Below are 14,171 nucleotides of genomic sequence, written 5' to 3'. Positions count from 1 at the left end.
CTTTTGCCTTCAACTCATCCCCTGGAGTGAGTTACCTCTGGATATGTCTCTCTTCATTAGCTACAGAGGAAGTATAAATGGGCAGCCTAGAGTGATCATCTGACTTCTAGATGCAGGTGTCAGGAGGGGAATCCTACCCTCTGTATGTCTGACATAAACAATCCTAGCAGGATCCCCAACAGGGCAAGTGGGGCATGTTGTCCCAGAAAGGAAACTCAGCCAGCTGGCATCAGATGGGCCCTACAGAATGTCCTGCTGCAATGCCCACTGACACTGCTGCAGCGTGTGGGCACAAGGCAGCAAAAACCTAAAGGCATATTGGCCTGTCTTGAAAAAGCAATTTCATTTTATGTCATGACACTGTGAAGTAATTGTGCTCAAAATAACTGGTTTTACTGCCTAAATATGTTTTTAGTACTTGAGCATCCAGGTGGATTCAATTGTGCTTGCAATTGTGCAGACATTAACGAGGGACAGTAAATGACTGAGGCGGGGCAAGAGAACAGCGCTGCACTCCTGGGAGACAGCCTGACATGCGGAGCAGAGCGCAGCACAAGCTCTCAGGAGCCTCACAGTCTAGACCTGTTTTGACCACTGACTGACATATGTTATAATGCTAAGCATGGAAAATAAAACACAACTGTTCTCTGTGTCTTTTACAAAAATAATACTGGCTGAAATCTTCAACAAATGTAAACTATCAAATAACAGAAATCACTAACTCCAAAAGAAGCAGGATTACAAGCCAAATTCAGTCAGCTTTTAAGAACAAGAACTTCCTTCCTGAGCACCTATTCCAAAAGCAACATGTGAAACATCATGAATATAAGCAACACTGGAACTGTTACAAAATACATTAAAAATAAATTACTTAAATCCAGAAATATCATTCTGATGGGCTAAAGCACACTTAGAAGTTGTATTTTTATGTCAATAACTCTTTACAGGACCATAGCCTTAATTCCAAAAGCCATTTTCACTCTTCACAGAAGTTTTCATAAAGAAATAATGTACAAGGCACACTAAACACTGTTGGGCCAAACACATTCTACAGTTTATTACACATATTACATTCTTAAATAAAAATGCGTCACATAACATTTTTGCATAGATATCTTACAATATACCAATTTAAAAAAGAATTATGAAACAGACCAGTAACAAAAATAAATTTTTTCTTCATTAATAATTTTGTAACATTAACATACCACCATCATATAATACAAATAATATTTTTAAATCTTAAGACTTTTTGTACAGCAAAAAAACTGACAAAGTAATATATTTATATATATATATATATATATAAAAAGCTTAAAAAAAATAAAATGTCAAAAAAAGGCAGAACTGAGGGCTACAAGATTGGGTACTTCTGTGATATATTAGAAATACCAGAGTAGGCCTGAGAGAACGTGACCGAGGGCATCTCCGAAATGCACTTGTCAGACACATCTGGTAAAAGAAAAATTATAGTGCAAAATGAAAGTCCTTCAAGCAATGTTGTTTGTTTTTTTGTTTTTGTTTTTTTTTGGTTTTTTTTTTTTAATAGGGAGCATTCATACATTTTGTTGTTTTTGTTGTTAAACAAAATTTCCCCAAACAAAAACCTAATGTGTGGTAGAGAGTAAGAAAAGTTTCAAAGAACAAAAGGGAAAACAGGTTACTTTGAAAAGAAAAAAAAAATCTCAGCCTGCATTATTATTTTTTCAACTAGATGAGCAGACATGCCAAACTAAGGCCTTGTTTCTAAGAGAAAAGCTCTTATGGTCTATATGCAGTGATTTCAAAACCAGGTACTTAAACTGGTGCAAGAACCTTCCTGTAGAGGTATCTTAATTAGTTGAAGCATTTCTCACACTTCAGCTTAACTGCATAGGATGCCAATGCAAACTTGATCCAGGCAATCACATAACAGGTGCAGCTACAAAGTGATTTAGCTAGACTGACGTTAATATAGGACAGCTTCCCTGGTAGAGACACGGCCTTGGTAACAAAGTAGTGTTGAAACCAGTGTTTTGATCTACTTCCAGAATCTGACAGGTCTGGGGATTTAAATACAGAGTGATGGGTAAAACATATGTTGCAAAACATAAAGATCAGCCCTTCAGCCATTCAGGCCTTCCAGGGACTGCATGTTAGCTTTTCATTTCCCCAAGAGCCCAACAATAAAGGCTAAAATTCCCATGTTTCTGTCCATTCTAGTTCCCTTTAGTGTGTACATGCGAAGCCCTCATCCCCCTCCCTTCCCACCTCCCCTCCCAATCCCCAAATTTGCAGCCTACTCATTCACAGTACACAGCAACATGTATTTCCCAGCACTGTTGAAAACTTTCCTACAGAAGCTGACATGATTCCTAAAATGCAGTGGCAACAGCAAGTGCCCTCCTTAAATGAAAGCAATAGGCACAGTTGGCTACTACAAACTGTAAGTCAGTAGCTCAGTTTGCTCTTCTGTGTAGGTATATACAGTGTACTGTTGTACATCCACACCCACACAGAGACAGGGTGGAGAACCTGTTTTCTGGCAGTATACAGAAGTTAGGACCAAAGCACTTAAAAATAAAAGGTAATCAAAGCTTTCATTTTGAAAATCACAGATTCCAACTTCAATTATTACACCAAAAATGCCATCAACAAGCATTAAGGAAAACTATAAAACCCTGTTTCTAAAATGATGTCTGCATTTGAAAGTTTTCAGGTAGGGAAACTCATTCTTGAGGTGATAAAGGCAGTCTACTCCCCATCTCAACATTTTTATGCATATAATTTATATATACAACTATACCATTATATATATAACTTATATAGCACAAGTATTCTCAAGACTTCTTCCTCTAAGGGAGGACTCTAAGGGAGGAGGAAATTCTCAGCTTTACAACACAGATCTTAGTACCTGGTAGGCCAGATCCTACAGTCCTCACAATGCTAAATCTTGCCACTGAAGCCTGTGCAGAGCTGTGGAAGAGAAAGACTGCAGTAGTCATCCCTAAACTATTAATAAAAAGAGACTCAAGTGTGACAAAAGGAAGAAAAATATCCAAGCTTGATCTGGAAAAGATCATTCATTAAAGTGTAGTTTAAATGCTAATGAAAGACAGGCAAGACTTGTCAATGTTGGGAGAAAAATATTTCTGTTTTTTCAAGACAAAGTTAAATAGTTACTGTCAAGCATTGTTTTTCTTTCTTGGTATGTAAATATCTTTACAAGTGCAATTCTATATGAAATCAGCAAAAAGTAGTTTAGAAGTTCTGGGTTAGAGCATTGCCCAGGATATGAAAGCTCAAAAACAGTCTCACTGGATGGAATGACAGAATGTGCCAAGTCCTGAATGAAATCAAGAGTAAAAGCCCTTGACCCACTGAGTGCTGGCCTTGTAACATTAAATTATTTACAACATTTTCCTCTTTATTTTTTAATCTAAAGATTTTGACATACATTACGAGAAGAGGAAGGGAAACAATGAAGTTTGACTTCATCAGCTTTGCCAAAAGTACCAATTACCACCTCTTTTGTATACAGACAAATAGTGTGTTAAATAGAGGAGCAACCTTTATATTAGATACAAACCCCAAACTGTCTAGGGTCAGATAAAAATGAGGGAGAAAGCCTGATTCTGTAGATATCAGAAAGGTCACAACTAAGATATACTCAGTCACTGCAACAATCATATTGATCAACTCCATTTTAGCTACACACCCTGGTGATTAGTAACTTCTTTATGCCTGAAGTTAAAACAATTCTGAAAGCAAGGACTGAGGGATCCTCTTGCATTCAGATTCTTCTTCTCTGTGAGGAAAATAAGAATGAATGAAAAAAAAAAAAATGTTCACCCTTGTAGAAATATGTTGGCTTAGATTTCAGGTCCTGGAAACCATTTCTGAGACATCACATGTGTCTTCCAGTCTAGCAAACTTGTTTCCATAATATCGGGCTGTGACACATATCAAGGTAGGATATTGCTCCAAACTGGTTTGCTGAGGATTTGGGTTCTTTTAAGATTTCTTCCTCTCTAGGTCTCCCTCATGAAGAAACTTTATAAAGTTTAACAAGGATGAAACTCTTAGAATTCAAGAAAAAACCTAGAGATCTGCCCTACAGTCTGTTTCATCAGCACAAGACTATGAAGAAATAGAACCAGAAAACATTTAATAAGTAAAAGCTGTGAAACAAATCATAGAAATACAGAAAAAATAATATTGGAAGGTACTTCTGGAGGTCACCAAATCCAACATTTAACCCTTTGTTTAGTGAGATCAGACTGCCTCGTCCAAGACACTGAAAGAATCTAGAATTTCACTTCAGTTGCTAGTTTAGCCAGGTAATGTAATTGTCTAGACTGAGTACTAGCTACTGAAAAAGAACAACTCAGAGATAATGAAAAATACTCTGGATTCTGCCATCCACTTTTAGACCAATATCTATAAAATATATCTGATATTTTATGTTGCTCTTTATCTCCTAAAGGGAAAACCAAACAAAGATGCACTGAAGTGCAGTTTTAGTGTAAGAAGTGACTAAAATACAGCATCATGTGTCTTCATATTTGATACACTACAAATGGAACAATATATTTTTTAGTTCAAAGTGAACCATCAATGATCATGTTGAGAAAAACCGAATCTTGCTAGCCAGGGCTCAAGCTGGTGGTACATAAGTCTATTTTTATAAGCATATGTTTATGCACAGATTTGGCAAATTTGATTAGGAAACTAATTATAAGAGTGCTTCCTAAATTATTTTTATTGGTCAGTTTTCAAAATAGAATCTTGACTTTAAGTTGTCTCAGATAATGGAAAAATCCAGAATAAATATATTTTATCAACACTGTCACATACAAAGCATATCTTGGCCTGGAATATTCTGTCTTGGTCTCCCCAGTCATGAAAATGATTGACATATGGGAGCAATCTAGCAAAGACTCACCATGGAGGCAGTGGAACACATGATGGATGAAGAGAGGCTGAGACATGATGCAGCCTTAGGAAGAGAAGGGTAAGTGTGGATCTTATTGCTATCTCCAAATACCTAACCAAGACTGTAGAGAAGAAGCCAGACTCTTCTTGGAGGTGCACAGTGGAAGAGGCCTGAAAACAGGTTTGAACATGAAAAATTCCTACTTGACACACAGATTTTTGGAATTTATTTTTTTTTTTTTAACCATGAAAGTGGTTAAATATTGGAACAGCTTGGACAGACAGATTGCAGAATTTCCATTCTTGAGGATATTTAAAACTCAGCTGAATACAGTCATGAGCAACCAGCTCAAGTTGGAGGTTGGCTAAGATGGCCTCTGGAGGCCCCTTTCCACATGCAGGATACTATGATTGACTGTTCTGATCCAAAATATTAGTTAGCTAATCACAAAACCTCACATTTATTTTAGTTGCTTCCTCCGTGTACACTATTTTGGGAGACTTTTAGGTCAATCTGTTTTCATCCTATAGTTCCATAACCTTGGAAACCACTATCTGATTTTCTTATAATGGCTCCTCTTTTGCAAATAGGCATAAATCTCACATTGAAGGAAACAAGGTAAAACTTCTCCTTTCTACAGCTGGATAACTGTCCTCAATTGTCACCAAATTTATGGGTTTGCTTTCAAGAAGCCTTACACAGAACCTTTCCTCTTTAGTCTGATTCTACTCATAATTTACAGAGAGAGAACAACTGTACAACTTTAGCAAGGAGACACAGGCCCAAAAAGGAACTAACTATGACAGACTACACAAGTTTGAAGTGTACAGCTTAAAATATCCGCAAAGAAACAAAACTTGTCATTGCAAAAAAACCAGTCCTGGAATGTGTCATTCTTTATGCCTTTCCAAAATGGAGACTCCTTCTATAAAATACCAAAGTTATGGTTCAGAATTTTAATAATTACTACAACACTTGCATATGAGCACCCAAAAACTAAAGTCAAGAGATTGACTGGGTACACCATATATACAGCTGAAAAATATCACCCTTTTCAAACATAAGAGGTGGTTTCAAAGCTCACATTTTGGCTTCAGAGTTGAAGACCTGCTACAAAGCCTGAGAAATTTGGAATCTGTCTTTTACACCCCTTTTTTCTATGTTTTTTAGGCTATTTGGATCCAGGATTTAGATGTAGGCCTGCCTTTTGAACAAAGTAAAGATATATTTCACCATTTTTATCCCTTGGGGCCCTTGTTCTGGTATATTTAAATAAGATGACAACGAGACTGTAAATGACAACTGGAACTAAAAAACAGTCTTGCTTGACTTTTTCCAATTTAAATAGAGCCTGGTGCTTAAACCATCACTTAATTATTAAGTTTGGATACTACTGATAGCATGCCTAAAGGCAGGTGTGTTCAGAGAGCAAAGGAGGATATTTATGCAGGTTCACAGCCAATGAATATCCTAGTGGAGAATTTGAGAGCATAAATTTTAGGACATTATGGTAAAGAAATTCTAGGATTCTCTTATACTTTTTTTTATCTAATGCACTCACTGGATGCTCTACAGTTTCACACAGCTGAGGTTTCAGTTCCCATTAGACATCTTCCTGAGGGGCAGCAGAGGGGCAGCACCAATCTCTGCTCTCTGGTGACCAGTGACAGGATCCAAGGGAATGAGATGAAGCTGTGTCAGGGGAGGTTCAGGCTGGACATTAGGAAAAAGTTCTTCACCCAGAAGGTGGTCAGACACCAGAAAAGGTTCCCCAGGTAAGTGGTCACAGCCCCAAGCCAGCCAGAGCTCAAGGAGCATTTGGACAACACTCTCAGGCACATGGTGGGATTCTTGGGATGTCCTGCGCAGGGCCAGAAGTTGGACTTGATGATCCTTGTGGGTCCCTTACAACTCAGGACACTCTGTGATTCTGTGATCTGGCAGGATGCTCTATTTGTTCCAACACAAATTGGATTCTAGGGCCCTCAGTCCCAGTGGAACAGCTGGGTGGAATGGCCATAAGAAGTATGCAAATACAGAAGTAGAGAAATACGAGATTGTCAGCAAGCAGTGCTCTGCAATTTTTAAATGTATACATATATATATATATATATAAGCATATATATATACACATATAGAGTATAGTTAGTTTTAAATCTTTGGAATAAATTCAATTTTTTCTTCTCTCTCTTTCTGTCTGACTTTCTTTCACTCTCTCTCATGCTCTTATCATGAATATTACATCATTGCCCCTAAAAGATGGTTAGATTTTGGTCCATATTTCATGCCATATGGGCCAGACATCGTATTTCCCCCCTGTCCCCAAAGTGTTCAGTTGACAGTCACAGTGTTTTGTGAAAACTGTGAGGAAAACCAGCATCTTTTGAATAAATTCAATCTCTCACTGGAACCAAAGGTTGCAAAATGCTGAGAATTCAAGTGCCAAGGATCCCGGTGACGGCTCTTAAAAACATCTATTGAGTTTCTTGTTTGCTCTTTTTTCCCCTTAGAGTACAATTTTACCTCCCAAAACATAAATTAAGGGAAATATTTAACAGTCAATGAGTCAAAACAGTCAAAGAAGGGCAGTTGGCTAATACATTATAAAAGAGCAGCAACCATTTGTGGACCACGCGCTATTTTGTTTCATTTCTAGACACATCTTGTAGGGATGGTCCGAGAATATACAAAATATACAACCTAATGACCGCCTGCCTGCTTGCATAGGCCATTTTCATGGTCCTAAATGCAGTCTTTGGAGTCAGGGCCAGTGCCAAATAGGTTCAAATACAAGTTATGGCAATACAATTTTTAAGGTTTTTTTTTTCCTTTTGTAATGAAGACTTTAATCCACTTTGAGCCAAAGAAATCAAATTATCAATATGACGGAAGGGTGAGCATGAGACCTCCACTTCTCCTTGATGATTCACACCGTAGGCCAAAATGGACCTCTAGGTTAGTAATACTTTGGACCAATCATTTGGAAATGCCTCACTGCTGTATGTAAAATCCAATCCCTTCCTTCACCGCTCACATGGTTACATTTTTTCATATAGGAGTGGGCTACAGCATCAACTTGATGAACAGAAAAGCAGGACTTTGATATTTTCTTTAACAGGCTAACGCTGAATGAAGCCATTGTACTTGGAAGAGGTTCTTGATTTCCTACTCAGAGATTGGAGTAGGATTTTTGGCTTGGGGGTTGTTTTTTGTGTGTAAGAGGCTCAACAAACAGATTTAAATTAAAACGTCTGCAGGTGCTCTTTACAGAAACAAAAGGCTAATGTTTTAAATTGGTTAATAGAAGAACTGCAAGAAAAAGCAACATAATTCACCACTAAATCATCGTGGGTTGTGGCTAATCTGCTCACATAATGTGGAAGGAATCCTGTAGTCATGCCTGTGTGGCCAGTCCCAGACTGATATCCAGGTGAAGACAAGGAGTTCTGAAGATCACTTGTTTGCGGAGAAAAGAGAAAAAAGGTTTAAGCTTCCAAACAAGCTTTTAAAGTTTTTTGTTCAAAAAATAAACAAGAAGTCCTAGCTATGGCAATAAGGTGAGGCTTACCGAGATATTAGGTGCTGTATCTCAGGGGTTTATCCCTTGGCTACTTAGCCATCATGGCAGCAGCTTCCAGAGTCCCTAGTGCATATGTTGTGCAATTGCAAAAAAAAAAAAAATAAAAACAACCAACAAAAATATAATCCTCCATGAAGTCTACATAAACTCAGGCCAAAAAGAGGATGTTTGTGTCACAAGTGTCACTCCACAGTCTACTGCCATTAAGGCCACTGGTATTGACTTAAAAGAATCTCAAAAGCTCAGTTCTGGGAAGAAGAACCGAAACCAAGACAGGTCAAAGTGTCTGTGAGAAGTCTGATGCACTGAAAATTAGGAATTCTCAGAGAAAGAACAAAAAAACCAAGAGGTTAATTTTGGCTACCAAACTGGGATTTGGTTTTCTAGGTCATTGTTTTCCCCCCATCTATTTAAAAAGAAAGTTAGTGCTACAAATATGCAACTTCAAGACGACATATTCTTCTACTGAGTTGCACTGAGAAGCAAGTTAGATAAGCCCCTCTTACTGCCGTCCACCTGCAGGGAAGCCTCCTCTGTTTTCTTTGATTTCCACTGGCAAAAACAGGAAACAAATCCAAGAGGGATGAAGTACTGTAAGTAATTGTTCTTTTTCACTGACTTCACCTCTACACCATTTCCTCGCCTGCATCTTCTCCCATCCAGCTGGGGCAAGGCATAAAAGAACCGATGAAGGTACTGAAGTGTAACTGGAGCATGACACTGTGAGCATGTGGTCCCTGTACAGAGGGTTACACGGGATCAAGGTCTCTTCTCCTGTAAGGTAGCACGTTGTAACTTGAGTTCCACTTTCATCTCACAACACTTAGCCCAGATGACATCCATGCCAAGCTGGCTGATATTTAGATGTGTCTCTTCATGTGGAGGGCGAGGTGATCCGACCTGGAAAAACACCTGCAACATAAAGCAAGCAGGAAATAAAATAAGTACAGGACTTTGGAAAAGAGGGTTTCTGCTCCTTCCTTGTTATGTACAGGAGAAAATACATATCCCAGTTTAGAGACATTCCTTGAGCTATCCATGGATCCCCACCAAAGCCTGTGTGATCGACCTCTGTGACCACAGATAGGCAGCTACCCTGGCTCTTCAGCACTTAAAGAGATGACTTTTATACCTTCCCTGTTCCTCTCCCTCTCACTTCTTTCACTGAGTCAGATATCAGGGAAGAGTGCTCATCTATGCAGCTGTACTATAAAACCAAATATTTAGTATGCAGGTGTTTGCATATTAAAAATAAATAAAACAAATCACTTTCATTCAGCAACGCCATTTTTAAAAATACCAGCTTTCTCAAGTGCCCACTCCTTGCAAAAAGCACCAAAGAATGATGCTAGTTTTGAAAGCTGAATTCTCATTTCTAACTCCAAACTGGAAGGAAATCTGGCTCAGAGCTTGGAGGCTGACAATCTATTTGGGTTCATATCTCTCCCTTCCTCTCAGTTGGGAATCTGGGGGGTAATATGTTGATTCTGATGAATATTATCTCCCTGAAGGATGTTGACAGAAGATATTATGCCTATTTTATAAGAGTGAGAATTGAAAGACAGAGAAGGCAAGGAAGTTGTAAATCACACAGGTGTGGTAAAACCAGAGGGAAAAAAAAAGAAAGCCAGGACTTGAGATTTTAACTTCTGTTCTTTATCCACAAAGACTTTTCCATCTCATAATAAAATCTAATGTTTTGTCATTCTGAACATGTAGCTGGATCCTGATGAGATAGACTCCATGGCTATTAGCTATGGGATTGAAAGCACCAATCCATTACACCCACCATCACAGTGCCATTTAAGATATGTACAGCACCAGCAGCAAACCACAGGAGAAGCAGGCAGTGGTTCTGGCTGCTACCACACAGCTCTAAAATGGAGCCTGTCACAGGGGCAGGACTCAGACACACTCAGAAATTAAACTTCTACTGGAAACTTCAGCTGAGCATTTAAAATCAGGAGGTTTTCAAGTTCCCTGCAAATTCTGGCTTACCTTCTTTCCACCCTAAGCCACAAGATACTTATTTATTTTAAAAACATTTACTACAAATACCACACCAACCCCCATATACCTGTGGCTTTTGAGTAAACTGGATCTGTAGGCTCCAAGAACACTAGGAAAAGCTACTTACAGAACTGATTTGCCTGGCATGCCTTTCAGAGCTCCACAGAACTAGAGTATAAAGCAGCCACCAATAATGGTCTCAAGAATATCCACATGGCTTACTGTAAGAACCAAGATAGCTCATATATGGGCACAAAGTGCATTTTTAAAAAAGTAGTAGTTGAGTGTTTTGTAGTTTTCAGAAAGAAGAAGCAGAAGAAAAAACTGAACAACCCCCCCCCCCAAAAAGCCAATAATGATAGAGAAAAAAAAAGAACAGTCAATCTAAACACCCAAAGGATAAATACCCTAAGCAGAGAAAGGCTGACAAAGAGAACTATAAAAATGAAACTATTTTAAATAGTTAGGGGGCCTTTTCTGTCTTGCTGAACTCTTCCACTGCACATGTGATCAATCAGCATCTACACACAGAAATGAGTGATCAAGAGGTACATGTTTAAGACAAAGAAACCTTATAACAAGACAACTTCCACAAGAAAAGTCATTTACTCATCTTCTGTGAATGAGCAATGAGCATAGCTCTGCTCAAGTCATCTCTTCTCTACTTGCAGGGCTTACAAGGGAGTTAATACCTTCAGAAAGGCAAAAATGAGACTTCAAATAGGATGGAGGAGGCATTCCCCCAGGGTCCTACATGAGGCACAGCAAGGCACATGTGACTCTGACATGGACACTGGGCTTTCACCACAGCAGGCTCTGCACAGCTAGAATTTTCTAGCCCTAGAGTGACAAAATACATCCTTGGACCAACGTCTCTCTCATCAGTCTTAAACTGAGAAAGCAGCATGCTCTGGCTACAAGGGCTGCCAAAACAAAACAACAGCTTGAGTGGCTGCCAAAAAGACATGCACCAGCTGGCACTTCAGTCTAGGACTAGTCATAAGACCCCCACCCAAGCACAGCTTTTCCTCTCCAGTTGTCTCTTTTACAGATGCAGCCCAGGAAAGTGTATGCTGAGTCACACCACAGCCAGATCTGTTAAAATTATAGATTCAGTACATTGCTTCACATCAGTAACTACCATATTAGCACCCATAATATTTTTATAGGTAATAAAATGGTGCCATATTTGCTAGTTTATAGCTAATAAAGTGGTACAATACTAATTCTTCACATTCTCCCACTGACTAATTTGATTAGTTCTATCTCTTGGTAAGGCTGCTGGATGTGGATATTTATTTTCCACCGTAAAACAGTCCATAGAAAATTTTTGCAGCTAAATCACACTGTCAGAAAGACTATTGATTACTGGACACGCTTCTTTTTTTTTTTCTTTCTGGGACTAGAGGCAGCAGTGGAAGAGGCTCCACAGGATAAGCTGTCAAAGGAAACTACTCTTCAGAAATCAAGGGACAGGGGCTTGCTGTTCTCTAGTCCTGCCCATGGCACAAGAATTTGCTCTGCACCTCTGGCTCTACACCCCTTTCAGTTCCAGACCAGTTCTGCACATCACACGTGGGCCCATCACAGCCTTCTCTGTCATCCCCCCCTCAGTCTAGCTCTTCCTAGAAAGAACAGTTTATGCTAGAATAAGACACTCTAATTATAAAACTCATACAGGGATGTGTGATACACAAATTCCCTGCTCCCAGACATGTTTCCTTCCTTTCTCTTTTTGCTCTATCTCCTTAGCAACACAATACTGCTTGGCACTGAAGCCTCCGAAGGAGGAAAAAGGGAAGGTAAGTACACTAAGAGAGAATATATTGCTCAGCCATCTCTCCTACCAGCTGTGGATTTTCCACTGTGGGATGTGTTCATTCCAGCTAAGTGCACACTCAGCTTGCTATCAACAAGGAAACCATGAGCACGTTTGCACATGTGCAGAGAGGAAAATGCATCCCAACAGCCTGGCACTAAACTGCTGTCTCCTAAACACCTATTTATCCAGAACCAGCAAGTGCCACTTCCCTGTCAAACTCTTCCCCTTGAAGTGCTGAGGGCTTGCACTGTGTGAGGAACAACCCTAGCCTGCGTTTCTGAAGAGCAAAATTCCTGGGGAATGCTAACAACCAGGATAACCCTGGCATCCGGAAGGCACTAAGGACTTTGCTGGGGTGCTTTCCACACCACTTTAGCCTTTTCTCCTTTCTCTCCTGCTGCCACAAAGCCACACACCACTTGCAGTACGTATGATGTTACTCAAAGCAGTGGTAGTTTGCCAGCTATGACTAACAATGTGATCTGTGGGCTGCATGGTGTTGGGATAGGGCTGGGACAGCAGGAGAAGAGAATCTCATCTTATCTCTTTTGTTATAACATTTACTTGTACACAGAGGACACTAATACTCCTTTGACATTGATTGGAAGGTGAGAGACACAAGCACATCTAAAAAACAGTCTTGGAAGGGAACTGCAGCCAGACTGTGTGAACATCATCCCCCTCTGCTATCTGAATCACCCCTTCCATGCTCTGTTTGCCAAGATACAGCCTTCAGCTCTGAACAACAGGCACAGGATCTGTGCTACATCAGTGTTGTTAAAACAGCTCCAATCAGCTCCTTAAAACCTAACAAGGCAGCATGTCTGAGAGAGTGGCCACAGCTTCTGTCGATAATGGGGAGTGCAATAAAGGGTAGCAGTTCAAATACAGAGAAACTGTTCTCCAGCTGGAACCCTGGCTCAGGAAGGCACATCTTTAAAAGCCTGCCTAAATGGCTAAAGGCAGTTTTGGGCTCATGTTTCAGTGCTTGCTTGAGGTGACCTCTGCAGTAGGTGGTAGCAAAGAGGCCTGAGAATGAGAAAAGAATGAAAAACAGTGGTATGGCAGAGTGGGGTAAAAGAACAGACACTGTCACTCTAAAAGCTTCTAACAATTAACTGGGGGAATAAGGACAAATCTGCCTCCTTTCACCACACACAAATAGTACCGGCATAGAGTTTAACAGTGCACAATCCTCAGCACTCTAAATTTTATTAATAATGTTTTCCCTTCATCTACAGATTCAGCAGAAGAGCAAAAATGCATTAGATGATTACAGGAATATATCTCTTGACTGCAGTGACTGAGTTTGCTGCCAAAGAGAAAAGCCAGGTAGAAAGGGATAATATGTGGAGGGAGAATAATGAACACTTAACAAATGGCTGAAAGAGAGCAAGGAGTTGAAAATACCAGCTGTATTTCTCTAGATCTCTGCTAAAAACATTGTTTGTCCTGACACAGAAACCCTAGAGGTGTGTGTGTGTGTGTGTGTGTGTGTGTGTTCGTGGGGCCATTCGAGGAAAGAAAAGAGAAAGGCAATGCTTTACATTTAAAACAGAGGATATAATTGTTCTCATTCACAGAAGTGCTTAAACAAAAGCAGAACTGCAGAGGTCCCTACTTGGCTTATCCTGTCCCTCATTCTGAGCAAACAAAAGATGATCCAGGGATAAAACAAAAGATAATCCAAGAGGAAGCCCTCCATGGGGGAAGGGGGACGGGAAGAGGGGAGACAAGGGCAGAAGAGCACTTAAGGAGATGAAGCTCTTGGAAAGGCAGGATGTGAAAATGATCAAATTTCCTTCCCATAAAAGGATGGGGTCCCTTGTTTATGTCCCACACAT

General features: G+C 39.7%; 1 protein-coding gene across 3 annotated transcripts in view; it reads right to left on the bottom strand.

Moving 5' to 3' along the window:
* Window positions 1-1,029: 1,029 nt before the first annotated feature.
* Window positions 1,030-14,171, bottom strand: part of KLF7 (KLF transcription factor 7) — a 65,618-nt gene continuing 52,476 nt past the window's right edge. For 2 of the 3 annotated variants that reach the window (XM_074548297.1, XM_005484164.4), the window contains one exon: window positions 1,030-9,407. In XM_074548297.1, the coding sequence (XP_074404398.1) occupies window positions 9,356-9,407 (52 nt within the window). In that variant the 3' untranslated portion in view covers window positions 1,030-9,355. The remainder of the gene's footprint in view (window positions 9,408-14,171) is intronic. The other variant, XR_003379577.2, reaches the window with a different exon arrangement.

This window comes from Zonotrichia albicollis, chromosome 10 (genome assembly GCF_047830755.1).
Source record: "Zonotrichia albicollis isolate bZonAlb1 chromosome 10, bZonAlb1.hap1, whole genome shotgun sequence".
NCBI classification, from domain to species: domain Eukaryota; kingdom Metazoa; phylum Chordata; class Aves; order Passeriformes; family Passerellidae; genus Zonotrichia; species Zonotrichia albicollis.
Note: the sequence above shows the minus strand (reverse complement) of the source record. Positions and strands in the feature narration are given on the sequence as shown.